Source organism: Spermophilus citellus, assembly GCF_964194105.1.
Source record: "Spermophilus citellus genome assembly, chromosome: 8".
NCBI lineage: Eukaryota > Metazoa > Chordata > Mammalia > Rodentia > Sciuridae > Spermophilus > Spermophilus citellus.
Window position 1 is genome coordinate 98,766,083 of NC_138189.1, and position 19,345 is coordinate 98,785,427.

At 40.5% G+C, this 19,345-nt stretch overlaps 1 protein-coding gene across 1 annotated transcript in view; it reads right to left on the bottom strand.

The window, feature by feature from the left end:
- Window positions 1–19,345, bottom strand: part of HADH (hydroxyacyl-CoA dehydrogenase) — a 56,153-nt gene that overhangs the window by 10,989 nt on the left and 25,819 nt on the right. Inside the window, exons 2-5 of the mRNA XM_081304737.1 lie at window positions 13,457–13,585; window positions 9,902–10,059; window positions 5,708–5,834; window positions 2,542–2,631 (exon numbers count right to left, since the gene is read on the bottom strand). Of these exons, the coding sequence (XP_081160863.1) occupies window positions 2,542–2,631; window positions 5,708–5,834; window positions 9,902–10,059; window positions 13,457–13,585 (504 nt within the window). The remainder of the gene's footprint in view (window positions 1–2,541; window positions 2,632–5,707; window positions 5,835–9,901; window positions 10,060–13,456; window positions 13,586–19,345) is intronic.

Below are 19,345 nucleotides of genomic sequence, written 5' to 3' on the forward strand. Positions count from 1 at the left end.
GTTCAACATCTCTAGTAATTAGAGAAATGCAAATCAAAACTACTCTTAAGATTTCATCTTTGCCAGTCAGAACGGCAGTTATCAAGAATACAAACAACAATAAGTGTTGGTGAGGATGTGGGGGAAAGGCACACACATACCTTGCTGGTGGGACTGTAAATTGGTACAACCAATCTGCAAAGCAGTATGGAGATTCCTTAGAAAACTTGGAATGGAACCACCATTTGACCCAGCTATCCCACTCCTTGGTCTAACTGAGAGAACTTAAAAATATCATGTTATAGTAATGCAGCCACATCAATGCTTATAGCAGCTAATTCACAATAGCTAAACTGTGGAAGCAACCTAGATGCCCTTCAATAGATGAATGGATAAAGAACTGTGGTACATACACACAGTGGAATATTATTCAGCATTAAAAGAGAACAAAATTATGGCACTTGCAGGTAAATGGATGGAGCTGAAGAATATCATGCTAAGCGAAGTAAACCAATCCCCCAAAACCGAAGGCTGAATGCTCTCTGATAAGTGGATGATGATCCATAGGGGAGGCATGGGGAAAATGGGGCAACTTTGTACAAAGGAGAGTGGAAAGGGGGCCCGGGGACAGGAAAGATGGAATGAGATGGACATTATTACCTTAGATACATGCATGACTGCACATATGGTGCAACTTAACATGGTGTACAACCAGAGAAATGAAAAGTTGTGCTACAATTGTTTACGATGAATCAAAGGCATTCTGCGGTTGTGTATATCTAATTAGAATACATTAATTTTTAAAATTAAAAAAAAGCAGATGAATACAAGAAAAAAAAGTGGGGGCTGGGGATATAACTCAGTGATACAGCACTTGCCTAAGTATATGTAAAACCCTGGTTTTAATTCCAATACTGCAAAACAACAATAAAAACTACTGAGACTTCCTAATAACACCAGACTGGTGGACTAGGGGGACCAGCATATACAAGTCTTTGGCTTAATGAGGCCTACATCAACATATGTCTTGTTCAGATGATTCATGGATGATATGACTTTTTGTGGGTTAATACAATACTATAAGTTCAAATGTAAGACTATTTTAGAAAAGTATGCCAAGAAAGAACTATAAAGATACAAAAAATCATGACAAATAAAGGTCACAACTTATTTATAAAACTTTGAATGGTGTGGCATTTTGTACCTTTTTTTAAAAAACTGCAAAGTCATGCAGAAGTATAGTCCCTAAGTTTGGGGAGGATGAAGGTAATCGGAAAACTAAATGGGGAACTAAAGTCATCATTTAAAGTCAAATGCGCAACCTGAAGGTAATCAAAATGACAGACACCAATAATTGGGATCATTTTTACAAATAATAACTGGGTACCTTAGGAAAAGGGGTTTAAACTGAAGGTCAAGCCTGCTTTCCCTTCAACATGCTTCTCACTGGAAAACATAATGGTACATTCTATAGAGAAGCCCTTCCTTAATGCTACAGGTTAATCAGGTTGGTCTCTTCCTGTGTCATTGTTTCCCTAACTATCTGTAGTGCTCTTTTCAAAAGTTCTTTTCATAGGTTTCTGTTACAGATGTATGTGTCCAGCAAGCTGTAATTGACATAAAGCGTTCCTGAGTCTCAAGGGCCAACAGCAGGTAAAGCTAGTGGGCCACAAAAACCATGTATGAAAATATAACTGCTTAGGCTGGGGATGTGGCTCAAGCGGTAGCACGCTCGCCTGGCATGCATGCGGCCCGAGTTCGATCCTCAGCACCACATACAAAGAAAGATGTCCGCCAAAAAACTAAAAAAAAAAAAAAAAAAAAATATATATATATATATATATATATATATAACTGCTTATCTACAGACAAAAACCAGGGCCCAGAGAGAACTCCCAAGTCTTCTATTCAGCTGGAGCCCTAAGATCTATTTGAATCTCAAGACTATCTACCTGATGGCCCTGGGCACAGGTCAGGAGTCTGGTTTCCTTGCCCAAAAACCAGAATGAAGATACAACCTGATCTTATGGCTCATGGACAATTCTGCAGTAAACAAGTGCCCCATCTCTCATATATCATTCTATTAGAAGTATTCTACCTGAACTAAGTCAGGTTCCAAGGGAAACCACCTCCTTCCCAAGCTACCTACAGTTTGGATGCTGTTTGTCTCCCTAGAGGTTGGTGTTTTGGGAGCCTGGTCCCCTGAGAGATGGTGTGGAACCATTAAGAGGTGAAGCCTAGCAGGAGGTTCTTAGGTTATTGCAGGAACTCACTTGGAAGGAATTGCTGGTTTTCTGGAATGAATTCTTCAAAGAATGAGTTGTTATAAAAAGCCTAGGCATGATCCGAGTCTCTCCTTGGCTTCTTATGTAGACATATGATTCCTCCTGTATATGCTCTGGTCAATGTGACACCATCAGCCATGAGCTGATGCTGATGCTAGCTAACACCATGCCTTTGAATCTCCAGAACTGTATGCTAAATAAACCTCTCTTCTTTATGAAGTTAGTCTGCCTTAGGTATTTTGTCATAGTAACTGAAAACAGACTACCCATACTCTACCTTGCAAGAAACAGGATGTTTTCCCAAGGCTTTGCTAAAGTCCACCAGAGATTCAAATGTCTTCTGGCTTGTCATTGGTGTTTTAATGACCTGGAAATGCAAAGCAAAGAATTATGTCTGGAAAGCAGCAAACAAGTGCAATGAATCATAGAATGATTCAAGGAAACACTGATTTAACAGGGTCCATACAGATGGCAAAAATAATTTTAGTTTCAGCATAAAAATAGAGATCTTAAGCCAAAAACAAAATATTTACCAAAATGTCTATTTTAAGATAGTGAAATACTATAAAATGCAAAAAAATCAAGGCTTACAATGTAAGTGGAGAAAGTATTGGGCAGAGGGAGGGTACAGGACAGTTCTACAGGTCTGTCACTGAGACAGTCCTAAATTCAAATACCAGTTGCTCTAGGTGCAGTGGTACACACCTGTAATCCCAGCAGTTTAGGAGGCAGAGGCAGGAGATTCACAAGTTTAAAGCCAATCTCAGAAAGTTTAATGAGGCCCTAAGGACTTAGTAAGACCATGTCTCAAAACAAACAAAAATCCCCTGTTTTACTACTTACTGGCTGTTTCTTCAAGGTGAATTGACACTAAAATCAATCTATCCATCTCAATGAAGTGAGAAAAAAATTAAAATGGGGGTAAAGCACTAAGCACAGCTCTGAGCAGGTATGAAGGGCTCAGGAAATGCTGGCTTTTCTTATTGTTTTAGTAGTCATTCAGGGTGGTGGAGGGTAGGAGAGTGTGGAGATTGTCCTTAGAGCTGTCTGCACAGAACCTCACTTTCTCCTACTATAGAGAAAGAGCTCCAGCAAAAGGAGTGATTTGCTCAAGGAGTGATTTCCTCCTGGCCTCCTAGATGTGAAACCCTCCCACTATTCCTCCTTCTCCTACACAGATGCCCTAGGGCCCACACCCCCCTTTGCTTTTGAACAGAATCCTCCCAAGAAGAAGCCAACAGGACCAGGTCCTGCCACCTGCTCCAGCAGGTGCACACAAGGGTACAGCTGCTACCCCACTCAGGTGGAGAGGAGGTGGTACCAAGAACACTGCCAGTAAGCACTTATAGGATTCACCTGTAAGGAATTAGATTTGGGTAAATGTAGAGACTCAGGTGAATTTAAACACACACACAATTTAAATGCCAGTAAAGAACTTCCAGTAGAGTTAAAGTGAGGAGGTATGGCTTTTACATCAGATCCTTTATGTTACCTTGGGCAAGTGGCTTACCTCTCTCCTATGAAATGGGCATCTTCATACATAACAGGTCCTCCTGCCTAGGAGGGCCAGAGAAGTGCCTGGCTTAATGAGCTAATGTCAAAGCAGGGTTAAAGAACAAAGGATCACGACTGCTCATGTTCTAGGTGATCACAGCCTGGGTGTGGTGGCATGTCCTGACACTAAGTAAAGTTAATGAGTAGAAACAGAAACAAGCATCAGAAAGACAAAGACAAGGAGCAGGACGAAAGCAACAAGAAACTGACCTGTAGGTTCACAGACCCTGTGAACAGCAATCCTGAAGCTGTTCCTGAAAAGTCTGTATCAGACCTACACAAAATGAGCTAGGCTTATTCTAGTTAAATGGAACTATGTTAACTATGGAATCTTAAAAATAAGTTATTGGGTTAAAGGAGTCAACAATAAAGTTCTGTTCTTGTAAAGAGGAGGGATATGTTCAACATATAACAATGTGCTATAGATAGTCTCAGTGATACAGCACTTGCTATATCACTGAGACTATCTATAGTTCCAACAAGTTCAGTCCCAAGGTGGTGAGCCACTCAGCTTACCACACAATTCATTCTGGTGCTCACCACCAGCAACATATATATAAGAGCTGAAGCTAAAAATCAAATAGAGCACTTTTACAAAATGTTTCCTAGAAAATAACATTTGCTAAGCATCATCTGTTAACATACTACATCTCTGAAGACATAGTCAGTATTAGATAAATGCAGTTGAAACATTATTAGCATTTAAAGTAACTCTACAGAAAGTGTCTTTATCTCCAAACAAGTATACATATGATATACAGTAAATAATTAGTTCCTACATACTAAAATGTTGAAAATTTATTCCATTTCTTTGCTTTTACTGCATAAGAGTAAATGCTATTTTTCTTTGCTAAACTTCTTTAAAATCAGCTTAATGAGTAAATTGGAAGAAGCTGAAGAAGCATCAGAGCTGTCACTTGAGACAAAGGTCTAAGAGTCATCATTATGATTGATGATTACAAAATGGCTATACTGGGGGAGGTAGGCAGTGAGGGAATAAAAGAAGGAAAGGGGGCTGGAGGAGAAAGAAGGCAGCAGTGAGCAGACAGACCAAGTCCACACTTTGGCAGTAAGGCCACAGTCAGTCTCTGGAAGCTTGCCTGACTCCACACAGGCAGCGTCCCCCACACTTCACATGGCAATAACTCCTCAACCTCAGAACAAATGCTGCTTTAATAGCAGCTGCTCCTCTGACCCTATAATTAGCCCCTGTAAAGAGCAAGTTGCCACATTTAAGGTGCAAATTGTCTATTGTGACTCCATCTCCCTTACACCCAAGTCTCTAAGCAAGCAAGCAGAAGCAGCCCAAAGAGGAACACTATAGGTAATCCTGCCTGGCCTTTACTTCCACCTCTCAACTTTGTGGACAGGAGGCTCCCAGGTTATCGGAAGCTGCTCTGAACAGTTCTGATCACAACATAGAAATATGCCTCCTCTGGGGACAATTTAAGGCATATGGGGCCAGAATTCACCCCAGGAATGGTGGACAAGGTAGTACATGAGATTTAATAAAAATTCCACCTATAGCATGGAACAAGCTGACCTCAGCAAGACAGTATGAATGTGTGTGGGTCTCCCCTCCATGGTCTCATCAAGCCAGTGGTCTTTAGTGCTGCCTCCCAAACTGATTGATACCTTTCTCAGCAATGCCACAACCACAACAATAACATTCCATAGCCCTCCAAACACAGGATTGTAAAGACACAAATTACAGGCACCTTTCTAGGTGCTTTTTCTTCCTTTGGCCCTGAAAAGGACAAGAGAAGCACAAGCACAGGACAATCATCCACCCTCCCATTAAAACCCATCCAACATAATCCCCAGTAGCAGGGCCAGGAGACTCAGAAGCCAAGTACTGGAGAGCAAGACACAAGCAGATACCCACTGACCTCTACGAGTTTCATCAGGGGCACTGGGTTGAAGAAATGAAGGCCGGCAAATCGGTCTTGTCTGGTGGTGGCATTGGCTATGCTTGTGATCTGCAAAGAGGAAGTGTTGCTGGCAAAAATTGTATGTCTGTGGAGAGAAAAATGGTGAATCAGAATGAGTCCCAACTTTGGAGACATGCAGCAACATGCTCAGGTGCCATGCCCAAGGTACCTGCTTACTGCCAGATCTATTGTCCCCACCTGCCGAGGATGTCAAGGAAAAGACACATCTTCACACAAGAGGCTGAAATTAAGTAGCCTCAGTTTTGTTTAAATCTTAAAATTTTAAATTAAGTAGGTTACCTTTTCTAAAGGCACATGTAATCTTTACCAGTCTTCCCTTAATTTCCAGGAACTTAATTTCTCCAATCTACTGGTATTAGCTACTTTTCATGTTATATGAGGAACAAAAAAAAGAAGGTAACTAATTGACCAAGCAACAAAACCAACCTCAGTCACAAAATGAAACTCAAAGTGATCCAATTAATGAAAAAAGAAAGATGGATATCTAAAATCAACAACAAAAAACTAAATATCTCAAATCTCCAACAAGAAACATCTGATGGGAAACACAAGCTTAGAACTTTCCTCTCAAGTGAAAAATCCTTACTTTTACATTAGATGAGAATTTAAAATGAAAACAGAAGAAAACAAACATGGTCTAAAGAAGTATTAAGGTTACACAGGTACTCTTGGGGAAGGGAGGACACATGAATATACATGATATATGTTGTAATGTCTCCTGAAAAGTTCCATCTTCTTTTGTGTGTATAAATCAACTGGTTAATTTTACAAAAGTCCATGCTGACTTAAACCAAATTTAATTTTCAAATGAGGTTCCAAAAGCAGGAAAGGCAAATCCTTGGAGACAGGACTTCTCAGTTTTCCTATAGCACCACCTTGTGGATAATACTACATAAACCAGCCTAATGCCAATCACCACCATTCTAAAGGCCTGGTCACAGAACAGGGATGGGCAGTGGTTCTGTTACTAACCAGAATCTTGAGGGCTCCTGATTTCCTACAAGAGAATACTACAATGTGCTTGAAATCAAGAGTGGTGGGAGGTGGTAAGGGGAAGGAAGAAGAAACCCATAATTTGGAGAGAAGAGTGAGGTGAAAGAAGAGGCCAATGTGGGTTAGGTGGCTGACAGATGAGGCTCCAGCATCCTTGTCTCAGGTCAGCTCTTCCTTTCAAGACATAAGCACACCTACTTTTCTCAAACTACTTTCAAGTTAAGCAATTTAAAGGCCAGGCAGAGAGGCTTTTCTTTAAAACAAATAAGATATTTCTAAGGTTTTAAAAATTTAGTTATTGGGCTGGAGTTGTGGCCCAGTGGTGGAGCTCTCACCTAGCACATGCGAGGCCCTGGGTTCCATCCTGAGAACCACATAAAAATAAATAAAAATAAAGATATTGTGTCTAGTTACAACAAATAAATAAATAAATACACAAACAAAATAAAGGTGTTGTGTCCCAACTAAAAAATAAGTATTAAAAAAAATTTTAGTTCTCAAAGTTTCTTGCTTTTTAATAAGTGGGGAAAATAATGTAAACTATCCCCCACTGGAGAAGGTAATGAAAGAAGATCGACTGTGTGGCTGACATAACACTCAGGGCAGCCAGGCACTTGGAACCGCAAGGGCGGCAGGGAGGGCACGTGTCCAGCACCGTGCGAGCAATGGCTCCCAGGATCCCTTAAGAAAAGAAAGCTTTAGCCAGGCTCAGTGGCACATGCCTATCATCTCAGTGACTCAGAAGCCTGAGGCAGGAGACTCACAAGGCCAGCCAGGGCAACTTAACAAGACCCGAAGCAACTTAGTGAAACCCTGTCTCAAAAAAAAAAAAAAAAGAGGATGGAGATATACCTCAGTGGCAAAGCATTCCTGGGTCCAATCCACAGTACCAAAAATAAAAAGGTTTATTTCAAAGACTAATGTTACACTTATAATGTGATAGGTACCACATTTACAAGACATTTATAGGACATTTGAAGGGCCACTCCTCTACAAAAAGGCAGCATGCAGGCAAACTTGGTAAAATAATGAAGGGACCCTGAGCTTGGTCCCAGTGTGTCCAGGGCATGTTTTACCAGTAAGAGGCAGACATCCTGCCAGCAGACCTCTGTCTCTACCCCATCAGCACAGGCTGGCTCAGCTCCTAACAGCCTCACACTGCTGTTCTTCAGGACAAACTAAATGATTTTTACATATTAAAGCACAGGACCATCTTATGTTCCACAAAAAATACTCATATTTTCCTGGAAACACATGACTCTTTCATATCATATTTTGTTTTTCTCTTTCTGATACTCAGATACCCCAAACTACTTTCCTTTTAAAAGCACTAAAAGAAAATAACAGCATAAGCATGATGATCACTAACATCACACTCAGGTCTTTATGTCAAGACAAGAGAGGGTGATGGTGATTGCAAAAGATCGGAGTCCAGGCTTTGTGAATGGGGAGAGCCAGGACATGGCTCCAGATGCCTGTAGTTGCCACTGACTTTTCCTTTAGAGTTTCCTCTACTGCTGGGGAAGTCATGTTCTTTTCCGGATAAAGCTGTTTCATCGGGGCTTCCATTGGGAACTTTATCACTTGAACCTATTTTCTTCTCCCACTAAGAGATCTAACTGTAAAAACTCAGCAACAAAGTATTTCTCAATAAATGTGCTTAAGAAAGAAAACAATTTAGGAAGCATTCAACAGTGGTGGTAAACTAAAATGAAAACAGAGTGCAGAAAAGGATGGCTGAAGGCCAGCAAAGGAGTCACATCTTCAGCAGGCCTACTACGAGTTATCCCTTTACTTTCATGTGTCACATCCGCTTTACATGAGCTCAAGTGACAGAGCCTGACTCACAGCAGGCACTCAGGAAACAAGAATGAAACAACTGTGCAATACATGCCACTATTCCTATCATCAGATAGGGTGACACTTTTAGAGAGTTGTAACTGAGAGAGTCTTGGAAATTATTTGCCCTAAACCTAAAATCGAGGATCTTCCAAGGTCAGAGAATAAAGTGGTTGGTGCTGACACAAGTCCAGCCTCCTGACTTTCCTCTCATGTATTCATTACCCACCACTGACAGCCAGAGAGCAGTCACGCCTGCTGCTGTTGCTAGGAATGATCAGTCTTGTAATAAAGGTCAAATTCTTTGACAAAATGCCTATCTGGGGCAGGTGTTTTAATATCCAGGAGGGCTCCATGCTGACTTGGGAGTCAACCCCAGTACCAAGGGTGTCTTCTGTCTTTGTCAGATATTTCTGTAGCCTGAAGGCACAGATAGCAGAGTGATATACAGATGACAGGAAGACGGGCTTTTTTCTGTCAGGTGCCACAGCTCTGAGGGTTGACATTCTAGCAGGATATTATATGAATATCTCAACTGATCACTAGTGGATCCCTGAGAATTATTTTTGCCTTTCAGGTCTAACCTATAAAGGCAATTAGTATGTCAAAACAGACTACAAGAAGAGCACAGATCAATCATTCGGGATCACAATCACCAAATGCCAAGGGTTGAACGTAATAAAAGGCCCTGGATTCTCAGGGAAATCCAGAGATGCCACTGCCTGAACAGTCCCGAGTCCTGTGCAAGCCTACACCTAACTCAGGTGGCTCTTTTGTGCAGTGAAAGCCGATAAGGAGTCAGTGTTCCTTTAAATGTTCCCAAGAGTGTTTTCACTGAGCCCAGAAAAAACTCAAAATAGAGGAGTCTTGAGGAACTATACAGACAGAAGGACATTCCCTTTAATGACAACATTCTGTATGCTCACCCCAAATACAGAGAAACACGAAACTGATAGACTCTTAAGGACGTGCTGAAGCCTCCTCCATTCTCACTACAGAGAGGCCATGATCTGGATGCTGCAAAAAACATACAGGCCTGTCCCTAAATGGACCTGTCCACTTAACAACAGGCAATTTCACCCTCATTTGTAAACAAGCATCAGGTCAGGGTAGCCCAAGCCTCAGGAAGCAAATTGGGAGTGGGTGAATGGAAGACAAAGGAAACGGTATTGGCTCTTCTGGAACAGCTGCAAGGTAGTAAAGAAGTGGTCCTGGTATCAGAACAACAAACAAGGAGGAATGCTCAAGGCCAGGGAAGGAGCCCTCAGAACCTGACAAGAACATTCAGGGGTCACATACTCAGCAGCAAACTTGTCCAGCCTTTGGAAGAGCTCGTTCTTCACCTTCAGGTTCTCCACGATGGCCTCCACCACCAGGTCTGTGCTGTGGACGACAGATGCTGCATCTGTGCAGGTTGATATGCTGCTCAGGGTCTTCTCCACAAACTCATCACCAGCCTAATGCAGTGGGAGGAAACAGAAGAGAGCATTCACTGGGTTCACAGGAAAATGGTGGGACTTGCTCCTAAAACAGAAGGAAGGAGGGCTGGAGAAACCAACATGCTCAGACACAACTTGAACACACCCTGAGAAATCAAACTGTGTTTCTGCCTAGAGACAATGGCATCTCAATGCAATTCTAGACAGGTCAACAGTCTGCCTGTGAACACCTGGGCACAGCTATGAGGTCCCAGAAAGATAGAGTTATAAAAGGCCTGGGCTGAGTGTTGGTGTCCAGGACAGAGAGGTACTAAACCCAGACTCTTTGCATTTGCCATATGCCTGGCACAACTATCACTGTCCTCTGTTGGTAATGATCTATCCAGTTCTTAGTTTTGCTCCAGTTACTAAACGGAGTGATATTCACAGCTACTGTACTAGCCTTCTGTATTTGTTCTCAGAATACTTATGAAACTTGCAATTTGTCTTTCCAGAAAAGGACAAAAACATAGCTCAGCACTACTCATCCATCTAGAAGTGGTGCAGACTACTCCCCTCTAATAGAAGGCAGAGGAAAGCCAAACTAAGCAGTCAAATAATAATCACTCATTATGGAGCTGAGGTTATAGCTCAGAGGGAGAATGCTTGCCTCACACGTGTGAGCACTGAGTTTGATCCTTAGCACTTCATAAAAATAAATAAACATATTTAAAAAAAATCACTCATCATGTGCCAGCAACTGATGCGTCAAAAACAAGCTAGAAACCATCTCTGCTCTCAAAGATCTTGTAGTCTCATTTTATCCTGTGACTTCAGGTTCCACAAACAGACCTCAGTTGGGGCAGAAACAGAAGCAATGCCTCTATAAGCAGCCATTTTATTTCAAGATGTAATTTATCCATAGGGCACTGTAACAGTTGTAATGAGAAAATCATCCAAAGTCATCATGGAATAAACAGCCAGATCAGTTGTTTAACAGAAACACAATTGTGAGATAAGAGATAATTTTAAATTTTCTATTACCCATATTAAAATGAAAAGAAATTAAGGGATGTAATCAACTTTATTTAAGTTTAAGATACTATCACTTCAACATGTAATCAACTCTTTACATTTTTTTTTCTATTGAGTCTTTAAAATATAGCTACATTTCAAGTGCTCAATGGTCACCCATAACTAGTAGCTATTATACTGGTCAGCACTGGTTAAAAACAGTATGTCAACCAGACAAGTTAAACTGACATCTCCTTCACCTGATGGTGACCCCAGCAGAGGAGAGAAAACATCAGACTAGACTTCTGAAGAGTTAACAATCAGGAGCTGAGCAAATTGAGCATATGGGACATCTTTTTACCCCTATGGCATGGCCACAGCCTCAACCCAAGGCTGACCTTTGCAGAGTGAAAGAAAAAGGGCAAATGTAGCCTATCTGGGTTCAGACATACTCTGTCCTTGCTAACTCTTAACCCAAGCAGGATTCTCATAACCTGTCTGCTTGAACCCTCAACATAACACCCACCATGTTTGAGAACATGAAGGACAAGTAAAGGAGATCTTAACTTGCTTATGATATTTAGTTTTTGGATTTCATCAAGAAGAGAATAAAATTATCTCCATGCCTACCATTCTGGTTTTTAAAAGATGATTAGACATTAGGAAAAATGCAAATCATACCACAATGAGATACTACTGCACACCTTAGATATCTATGATGGAAAAAAAAAAAAAGGAGGAAAAAACAAGAGCTGCCTGGGATAGAGAGAAAATGGAACCTTCACACATTGCTGGTGGGGATATAAACCAAGGCATTCACTATGGATCACAGTTTGGTAGTTTCTCACAAAGCTAAATATGGTACCATCAAATAACCCAACAATTCCAAATACATAAACATTCATCCCAATACTGGTGACAAGGGCTGGAGGAGAGTCAGTGCCAGGACCCCTGAGGAGACTGCAATTCTTACATAGAATGACACAGTATTTTCATATAACCTACATACCTATTTCCATATACTGTATATCATTTCTAGATTATTTTGTACTGAATTGTTCACAGAATAACTCTCAGTAAAAACACATTTTTTGAGTTTTTTTTTTAATCTGTAATTGGCTAAATCCAAAGATGTGGGACCCATAGATATAGAAATTGACTATATATCCAAAAGAAATGGAAATAACAATGTTCATTTTAGCATTATTCACAATAGCCAAAAAAATGAAAGCCTCTTAATCCCATCAATAAACAAAGGGATGAGCAAACTCTGGTATATACACACGATGGAATATTATTTAGCCATAAAAAGGGATGAAATTGTGACACTTGCTACAACACGGATGCATCACGAAAACTTTAGGTAAAATAAGCTAGACTCAAAAGACAAATATTAAAAGGTTCCACTTATATGAAGCATCTGGAACAAGCAAGAAGCAAATTTATAGGCAAAAAGTAGATAAGAAGTTACCAGTGCTGGGGGACAGAGGGAATGGTAAGTTACTGCTTCATGGACAGAGTTTCTGGTTAAAAACAAAAGACAGTTTTCAAAACAGATGGAGGTGATGAGTGTTAATAATGTGAATGTAATTAATGACATTGAGCTGTGTACTTGAAATTGATTAAAATGACAAGTTTTATGTCATATGTATTTTACAAGAATAAAGAAATTTAAAAAGGCAACAAGCAACAAATAACAAATTCCCTATTTTATAATCTTCTCTACGGGCACATGGAGAAAAAAATCCAACCAAGCCTCCAGGTAATCAATCTAAGTAACTTTAACAAAGTGACAAAGGAAATATACATTCATTTGGGTGACTTGTGCAATATTTCTAATTAAATGTGAACTCCCAAGTCAAAATGTGCTGGAAAAGCAACAAGGTCCAACAAGAACAAGTCAATAAGCTAGAGTTCCCAGCCTCCTAACAGTTACTCCTGGTTCTGTGAGAACGACTCATCCTAGATTTGCCCTCTCTAGTTTATCATAAGAAGGCATATAAGATATCAAAAGTTTCCGTCTAAACATAATGTTTATTTGATCATTCTGTTTTACCTTTCAAGTACAGAAAATATTACTATTTCTCCCTCTTCTATTCTTTTGAAAAAATGGCTGTTCCTCAGTCCCAAATTCTCGATCTTCCTTAGAATAAGTTTACCACCTCAGAAACATTTTCCTCAACCTCAAATCCTACCCAACAACAATATAGTTACTTACTTCTCCTGTTTTCTCATCAGCACTTCCTGAATGCTTACTGATGATGTTATTATACTGGTATAAAATTGTGAAGAAATGAGTTTTCCAAAAACAAACTTAAAACAAAACAACAAACCCACAGTAAACTATGAGTAGAAACCCCTCACAAATGTGATGAGTGAGAAGAGAAGACTAGTCTTAAGGACAATGATAACAAGAAATTACCTTAGGATTTTCTGCAAACTTCTTCTTTGACATTTTCCTAAGGTTTTCCTCAACACTTTTTTTGGATTTTGCCAGGATGTCCTCTGTTTGGTCCACCAACACTACTGTGTGGCCACTTGCCGCAGCAACCTAAAGCAAAAACAAATAAACAACAACAAAAAAAAAAAAACAAAAAAAAAAAAAAACAAGGAATTTCTTGTTAAAAGAAAGAAAACATAAAAGTTTAAGAAAGAAGAAAACAGTTCCATATGCCATATGAATTCTACCACCATTTCACTCCAAAATAGTGAATAAACATAATAAGCCAACATTAACTAAACTCATACTTCCTGCCAAGCACCCCTCTAAAACCTTTATGAGGAATATAGCAAATTCTCAAAACAACCTTGTGAAGTTAAGGAGCACCCCAGGGTGGCACAACAGACAGACAGCACAGCAAGGATCTGAACAAGGTTTTGGAGACCACGTTGGAACCCTTTCCCTGTACAACTCCAGCACTATGCTGTCCAATACAGAAGCCACTACCACATGTGACCACTTAAGTGAAGTGAAATCAATGAAACTTCAAACTCAGTTCCTCAATCACACCAGCCCTTTTCTTCTGAGCTGCAGGACTTGGGGAGCTCAACCCCTGGATTCATCTTTCTGTAGTCCTTAAATCAGAAACAAGTATAAGACTTTAAACTTTAAGCTGGGCTTAACTGCATACACTTGTAAACCCAGCAACTTGGGAGGCTGAAACAGGAGGATCACAAGTTTGAGGCCAGTCTCAGCAACTTAGTGGAGACCCTGTCTTAAAAATGTAAAAAGGGCTGGGGATGTAGCTCAGTGATAGAGTGTCCCTGGGTTAAATTCCCAGTACTAAAACACACACACACGCACACAAACAAACAAAAACAACCTTTAGAGAATCATTGCAACAAAAAGGCTCTGTGCTATTCAGCAATAAGATATACACGAAATTGAAGTCTTTGGTAATCGACCAGTTTAAGACAGGTGAGTTCCTACTTTTACCACATCACCTTGGTTGGGGGAGGATCCTAAAGAATAGGTATACTTAGTGAAACTGCCAAGTTGAAAAACAACCAGCTTGGTTTAGCCATAATCAGTGACAAAGTCAATCCATATTTCATCAATTTGCCAATAGCTTCAGCAAGGACCATGGAATAGGAACTATAGTTCAAAATAGGCCATCAGGTCACCTTACAGACAAGTGTAAATGAATCAGCTTAAGACAGAAGCAAGAGGACACATATGACCTATAACAAACATGATTTAAGAGGCCAGAACGAATGAGATGGTCCCGAGGATCTGGAAAACCCCTGGGAAGCACTGCTTTGGAACCTCTGGGCACCAACAGTATGTAGAGAGGAGCAGGTTAGCTGTAGTGGATCTGCCCAGAGAAGAACAAGGAGATGAAAGTTTTAAAAATTAGTCCCAAACCACTGTCATCATGTGAAATTTTTGAGGCCAGGTAACTAAAAGTAGAAAGCCAAAGAAGAAAAGAAACAGAAACAAAAAAGCAAAACCTAAAGGCAAAGAGGTTCAAAACCCAAAGCAAGACTCCCAGGAACAGTTTCAAAATAGTAAGACAGGTTTAAATGCAAGTCAATTTCAATCATATCTACAGCTTCAACCACGGGGCAGGTATGTGTCTGAGACTGTGGGGCCAGAGGGTGGCATCAGCACCCCAAGGCCTGACAGCCTGCCTGGGAACCACAGAGGAAAAAAGCTGCCAGGACAGAGGTCTGACAACTAGAGCAGGGCAATGGGGCAAAGGGATGAGTCATTATGATAAAAGGACAAAGCAAGCGGCAAGTCCACTGTCAGCAGAAGCACTTCACATGTTGCAGGCAGGTAGCCTAAAGTAGAACAATGTCCCCAAAGCAGAAGACCAATTAAAGTTTCTCCCTAAGTGGCAACAGACCAAAGCCCAGCAAGACAACAACTGAAATTATCTGATAGGAATCTGCACTTCCAAATCAATAAATGCTAAGTAGAAAGGCCAGAGCAAATTAGAGGCTATGCAGAAATGACTTAAGACAGCACACCTGGGACAGCTACCCTTAGGAAGTCTGCCTGCAAGGTGACCCTTGGCTGGCATCCAAAACTTGGATTTTGTGAGGCTCCCTACCATTCTTTGATAAGTGTACCCCTGTGCCTAAACTGTTTGTGAAAATGATGTTGCTTATGCTGAATGCCTGTGTTCCACCTGAATGTGAAATTTTGGAATGTGCAAAGCAGAGGGTGCCTACCTGACACACCCAACAAAAATCTTGGACACTTGAGTCTCTAGTTAGCTCTACTGATGAGTGTTTCATAAGTGCTGTTATAACTTGTTGCTGGGGCAAATGAGCATGTCCTGTGTGACTACACTGGGAAAAGGCCCTTGGAAGTCTCCCCTGGACTTTACCCAATTCACTTTTCTCTCTGGCTGTCTGTGGTTTTGTTATCCTTTAGCAGAAGGAGTAAATTATCATCATGAGTAAGACTATTTGCTGAGCCCTGTGAGCCCTTCTAGTGAGTCACCAAAACTTGGTGGGGCTGGAGATTAGTGGGGAACTCTAACACAGAAACTAAGAAATCAATCCCAAATTCTGGTTGGAGCTGGTAAGGAAACTGAATTGCTTTAAGATGGGTGGCCATCGGCAGCCACAGCTGACAGGCAGGAGTGATGGTCACTGATCCAGGTACATCATCTGCAAGGCATGGGCAAGCAGAGGTGCTGCTGCCTTGGAGTCTTTTTGTTTTGTCTTGGCTCCTCTGTCTAACAGCACCTCTGGAATAACACAAGTGATTTTCACTTTATTCCTCTTGACCTCTCCTCTAGGTCATTCTTGGTCAAACAGGATTCCTGACTGCTAGCCACCAAGTACCGATCTACTTGCTCTCACTCCAATTCCAACAGACACCACCCAGGCTTTCTCAGGTCTTCAAGGAGATGGAAGATTTTTGAGTATATCTGACACAAGATGGTGCCAAAGCCGAAGGGAACGGAAACACTAAAAGACAATGGGAGCTGTGCTCTCTTACTGAGAATTTATAATCTCACTGAGAAAAACAAACACAATTTTTTGATACAAAACTTTGTACATGGGATGTCACACAAAATAAAAGCCTCATGGTGAGCAATCCAGGCAGGCATCAGATCTCATTAGGCTAGAGGAGAGGAACACATCTACAAGGGGCCCAGGGTCCTAAGGAGTAACCTTGAAGAAGTGGCCTCAGCAGATGGGGCAGGTGGTATCACAGGTGGTGACTCTAGAAAGCTACTTTCTGAGTTACTATAATCACATCTGACTGTGATCATCACTAGATAATTTGGACTGTTACAGATAAGCTATAATGCTAGCCTCATAATTACTGCTTTTAAGCCTGTAACAGAATCAAATCTAGAGAAGAAACACCCTCAAATAATAAAAAGAAAAGAAGCAAGCACATTTACTTAAAAAAAAAAAAAACTAAAATTCAATCAGAAAAAAAATGTCCAGAAAGTATTTTAGGCTTAAATGCTGACCTTCCACTCCCACCTAAAGTCCTCTGATAAACATCCTACACCTCCACACACACAAGACACAGGGCCAACTCAGCCTCTGCCTTTCCTCATCCTGGTGTCTGCAGCACATACCAGAGACAACACATATGTGCAGACAGTGGCCAAAAAAGAGCTATTAAATCAAAGCTCTCCAAGCAACGTTCCAGGAGAACAAAGTGCATGTGTCACATGATCCTGTGATTGTGTAAAAGGTCTGTTTATTTTCCCATCTCATTTCTAACAGATATGCTCAGAAACACAGTCAGCAACTTCCTGAAGATAATTTCATGTTTTATTCATCTCTGCAAATCCCAATGCCTAGCCCATAGTGAGCACACAATGCACAAACAACACAAGGTATGTATTAGATGCTTAATATTCACAGGATTATAAACCCAATATTCTTTGCTTCTAGAACTCTACTTCACATGGGTTCAGTACTCCTCTCCTACTGGTGAATCAGTCTATCGGGCTACCACAGAGATGGCCTCAGGATACAGGCAGTCTGGCCCTTGCCCCCATGTAATCCACAAAAGCTGCAAGATTCTCATTCCAGACTTGGCAAATTGAGGCAATTTTAAGCACAGGTAGGCTGCCACAGGCCACCTGAAGGCCATCTTGTTTCTTTCTGAATTATTAATGCACTTGCCCTATTTTTCCTATGAGAACCAACAGAAGTCTCTCTACCTTCTTTCGATTATCAGGGGAAAAAAAAATCCTTTAAAAAGAAAAAAGTCAAATGTAGCAAAAATACCAGGGACCATGTATTGAACACCTACCAAGTGCCAGGCTCAACTCTGCATTTTTCCAAGACTACTTTCTGAGTGGTCCAAAAACCTTGTTGAAGCAGACAACATACTTTTTGCAAAAGAAGAAATGGGACTGGACAAGTTGAGTCACTTGCCTAAGATCACTAAGTTGTTAAGACACAAAGCCTCTCATATCTATCAAATATGATTCAAATTGAGACTGCCTAACTCCAGAATTGTGTTCTTGTAATCCAATTAAGAGTTTAAGGAAAGTTGTCCTGTTTTTTGAAGTTACCAACTTTCAAGATACAATAATAAAATATCATTTTGCAGAAATTTCATGTTCCTAATTTTTTTCTATCCTCTTTCCCCCTTGCCTTTCTTGGTAACTATTATAGACTTGGTAATAGTATCATTAACAAGTCCCTCCTAGTTAACTAAATAATTACATGTCAGTTCTCTCCCCCAATGTGATGTTCTAATACTCCTTAAAACACATTATGAAGGGCTGGGGTTGTGACTCAGCAGTAGAGTGCTCACCTAGCACTTGAGAGCACTCTGCTCGATCCTCAGCACATAAAAATAAATAAAATAAAAGTATTGTGTTCAACAACAAATTTTTTTTATTGGTTGTTCACAACATTACAAAGCTCTTGACATATCATACTTCATACATTAGATTGAAGTGGTTTATGAACTCCCAATTTTACCCCAAATGCAGATTGCAGAATCACGTCGGTTACACATCCACAATCTTACATAATGCCCTATTAGTAATTGTTTCAACAACAAATTTTTAAAAAGGCATTATGAAACTGGCATCACTGTTCCATTTTATATAGACGAGGAAACCTGAGGTGTAGAGAAGTTAAAACAACATGTCTCAAGTCTAATGGCCACTAAATATAGTAACACACACCATCAACAAGCATCTTTTGGCCTCAGTTAGTCATAGTAATAAAAATTACTAGACAAACCAGAGCACCTACTTAGACAAATGAGTGTTTAAGGCTTAAAAGCAATAAGAGGCACACTAAATACACAGGGTTCTCAAAGTCTGGGTCCTGGACCAGCAAAAGCAACATCAGCTGCAGACTTGTAAGAAATATAAATTCTCAGAATCTAGACTCAGTCAATCACACTGTGGCAAGACTTGCAGATGATTCTGATGTTCACTTAGGTTTCAGAGCTTCTGCTCTAAGATCTGTAACCCAATCAGGCTATAGATTAGAATCAGCTGAGGGACATTTAAAATGAACACAGTCCAGGCCCCACCTGCATATATTCTGATTCAATTTAGTCTGAGATGGCACCTAGGCACTGGCATTTTTAAACATATCCTGTTATGGTTTAGATATGATGTGTCCCCCAAAAGTTCATGAGTGAAGGAGTGTGGCTCACTGACAAAGTGCTTGCTTGACATGCATGAGGCCCTGGGTTCAAATCCCAAGCACCAAAAAGAAAAAAAAAAGTTCATGTGTGAGATGATGCAAGAAAGTTTAGAGGTGAAATGATTATGAGAGCCTTAACCTTATCAGTGCATTAATCCACTTGAATGGATTAACAAGGTGGTAACTGTAGGCAGGGACAGTGTGGCTACAGGAT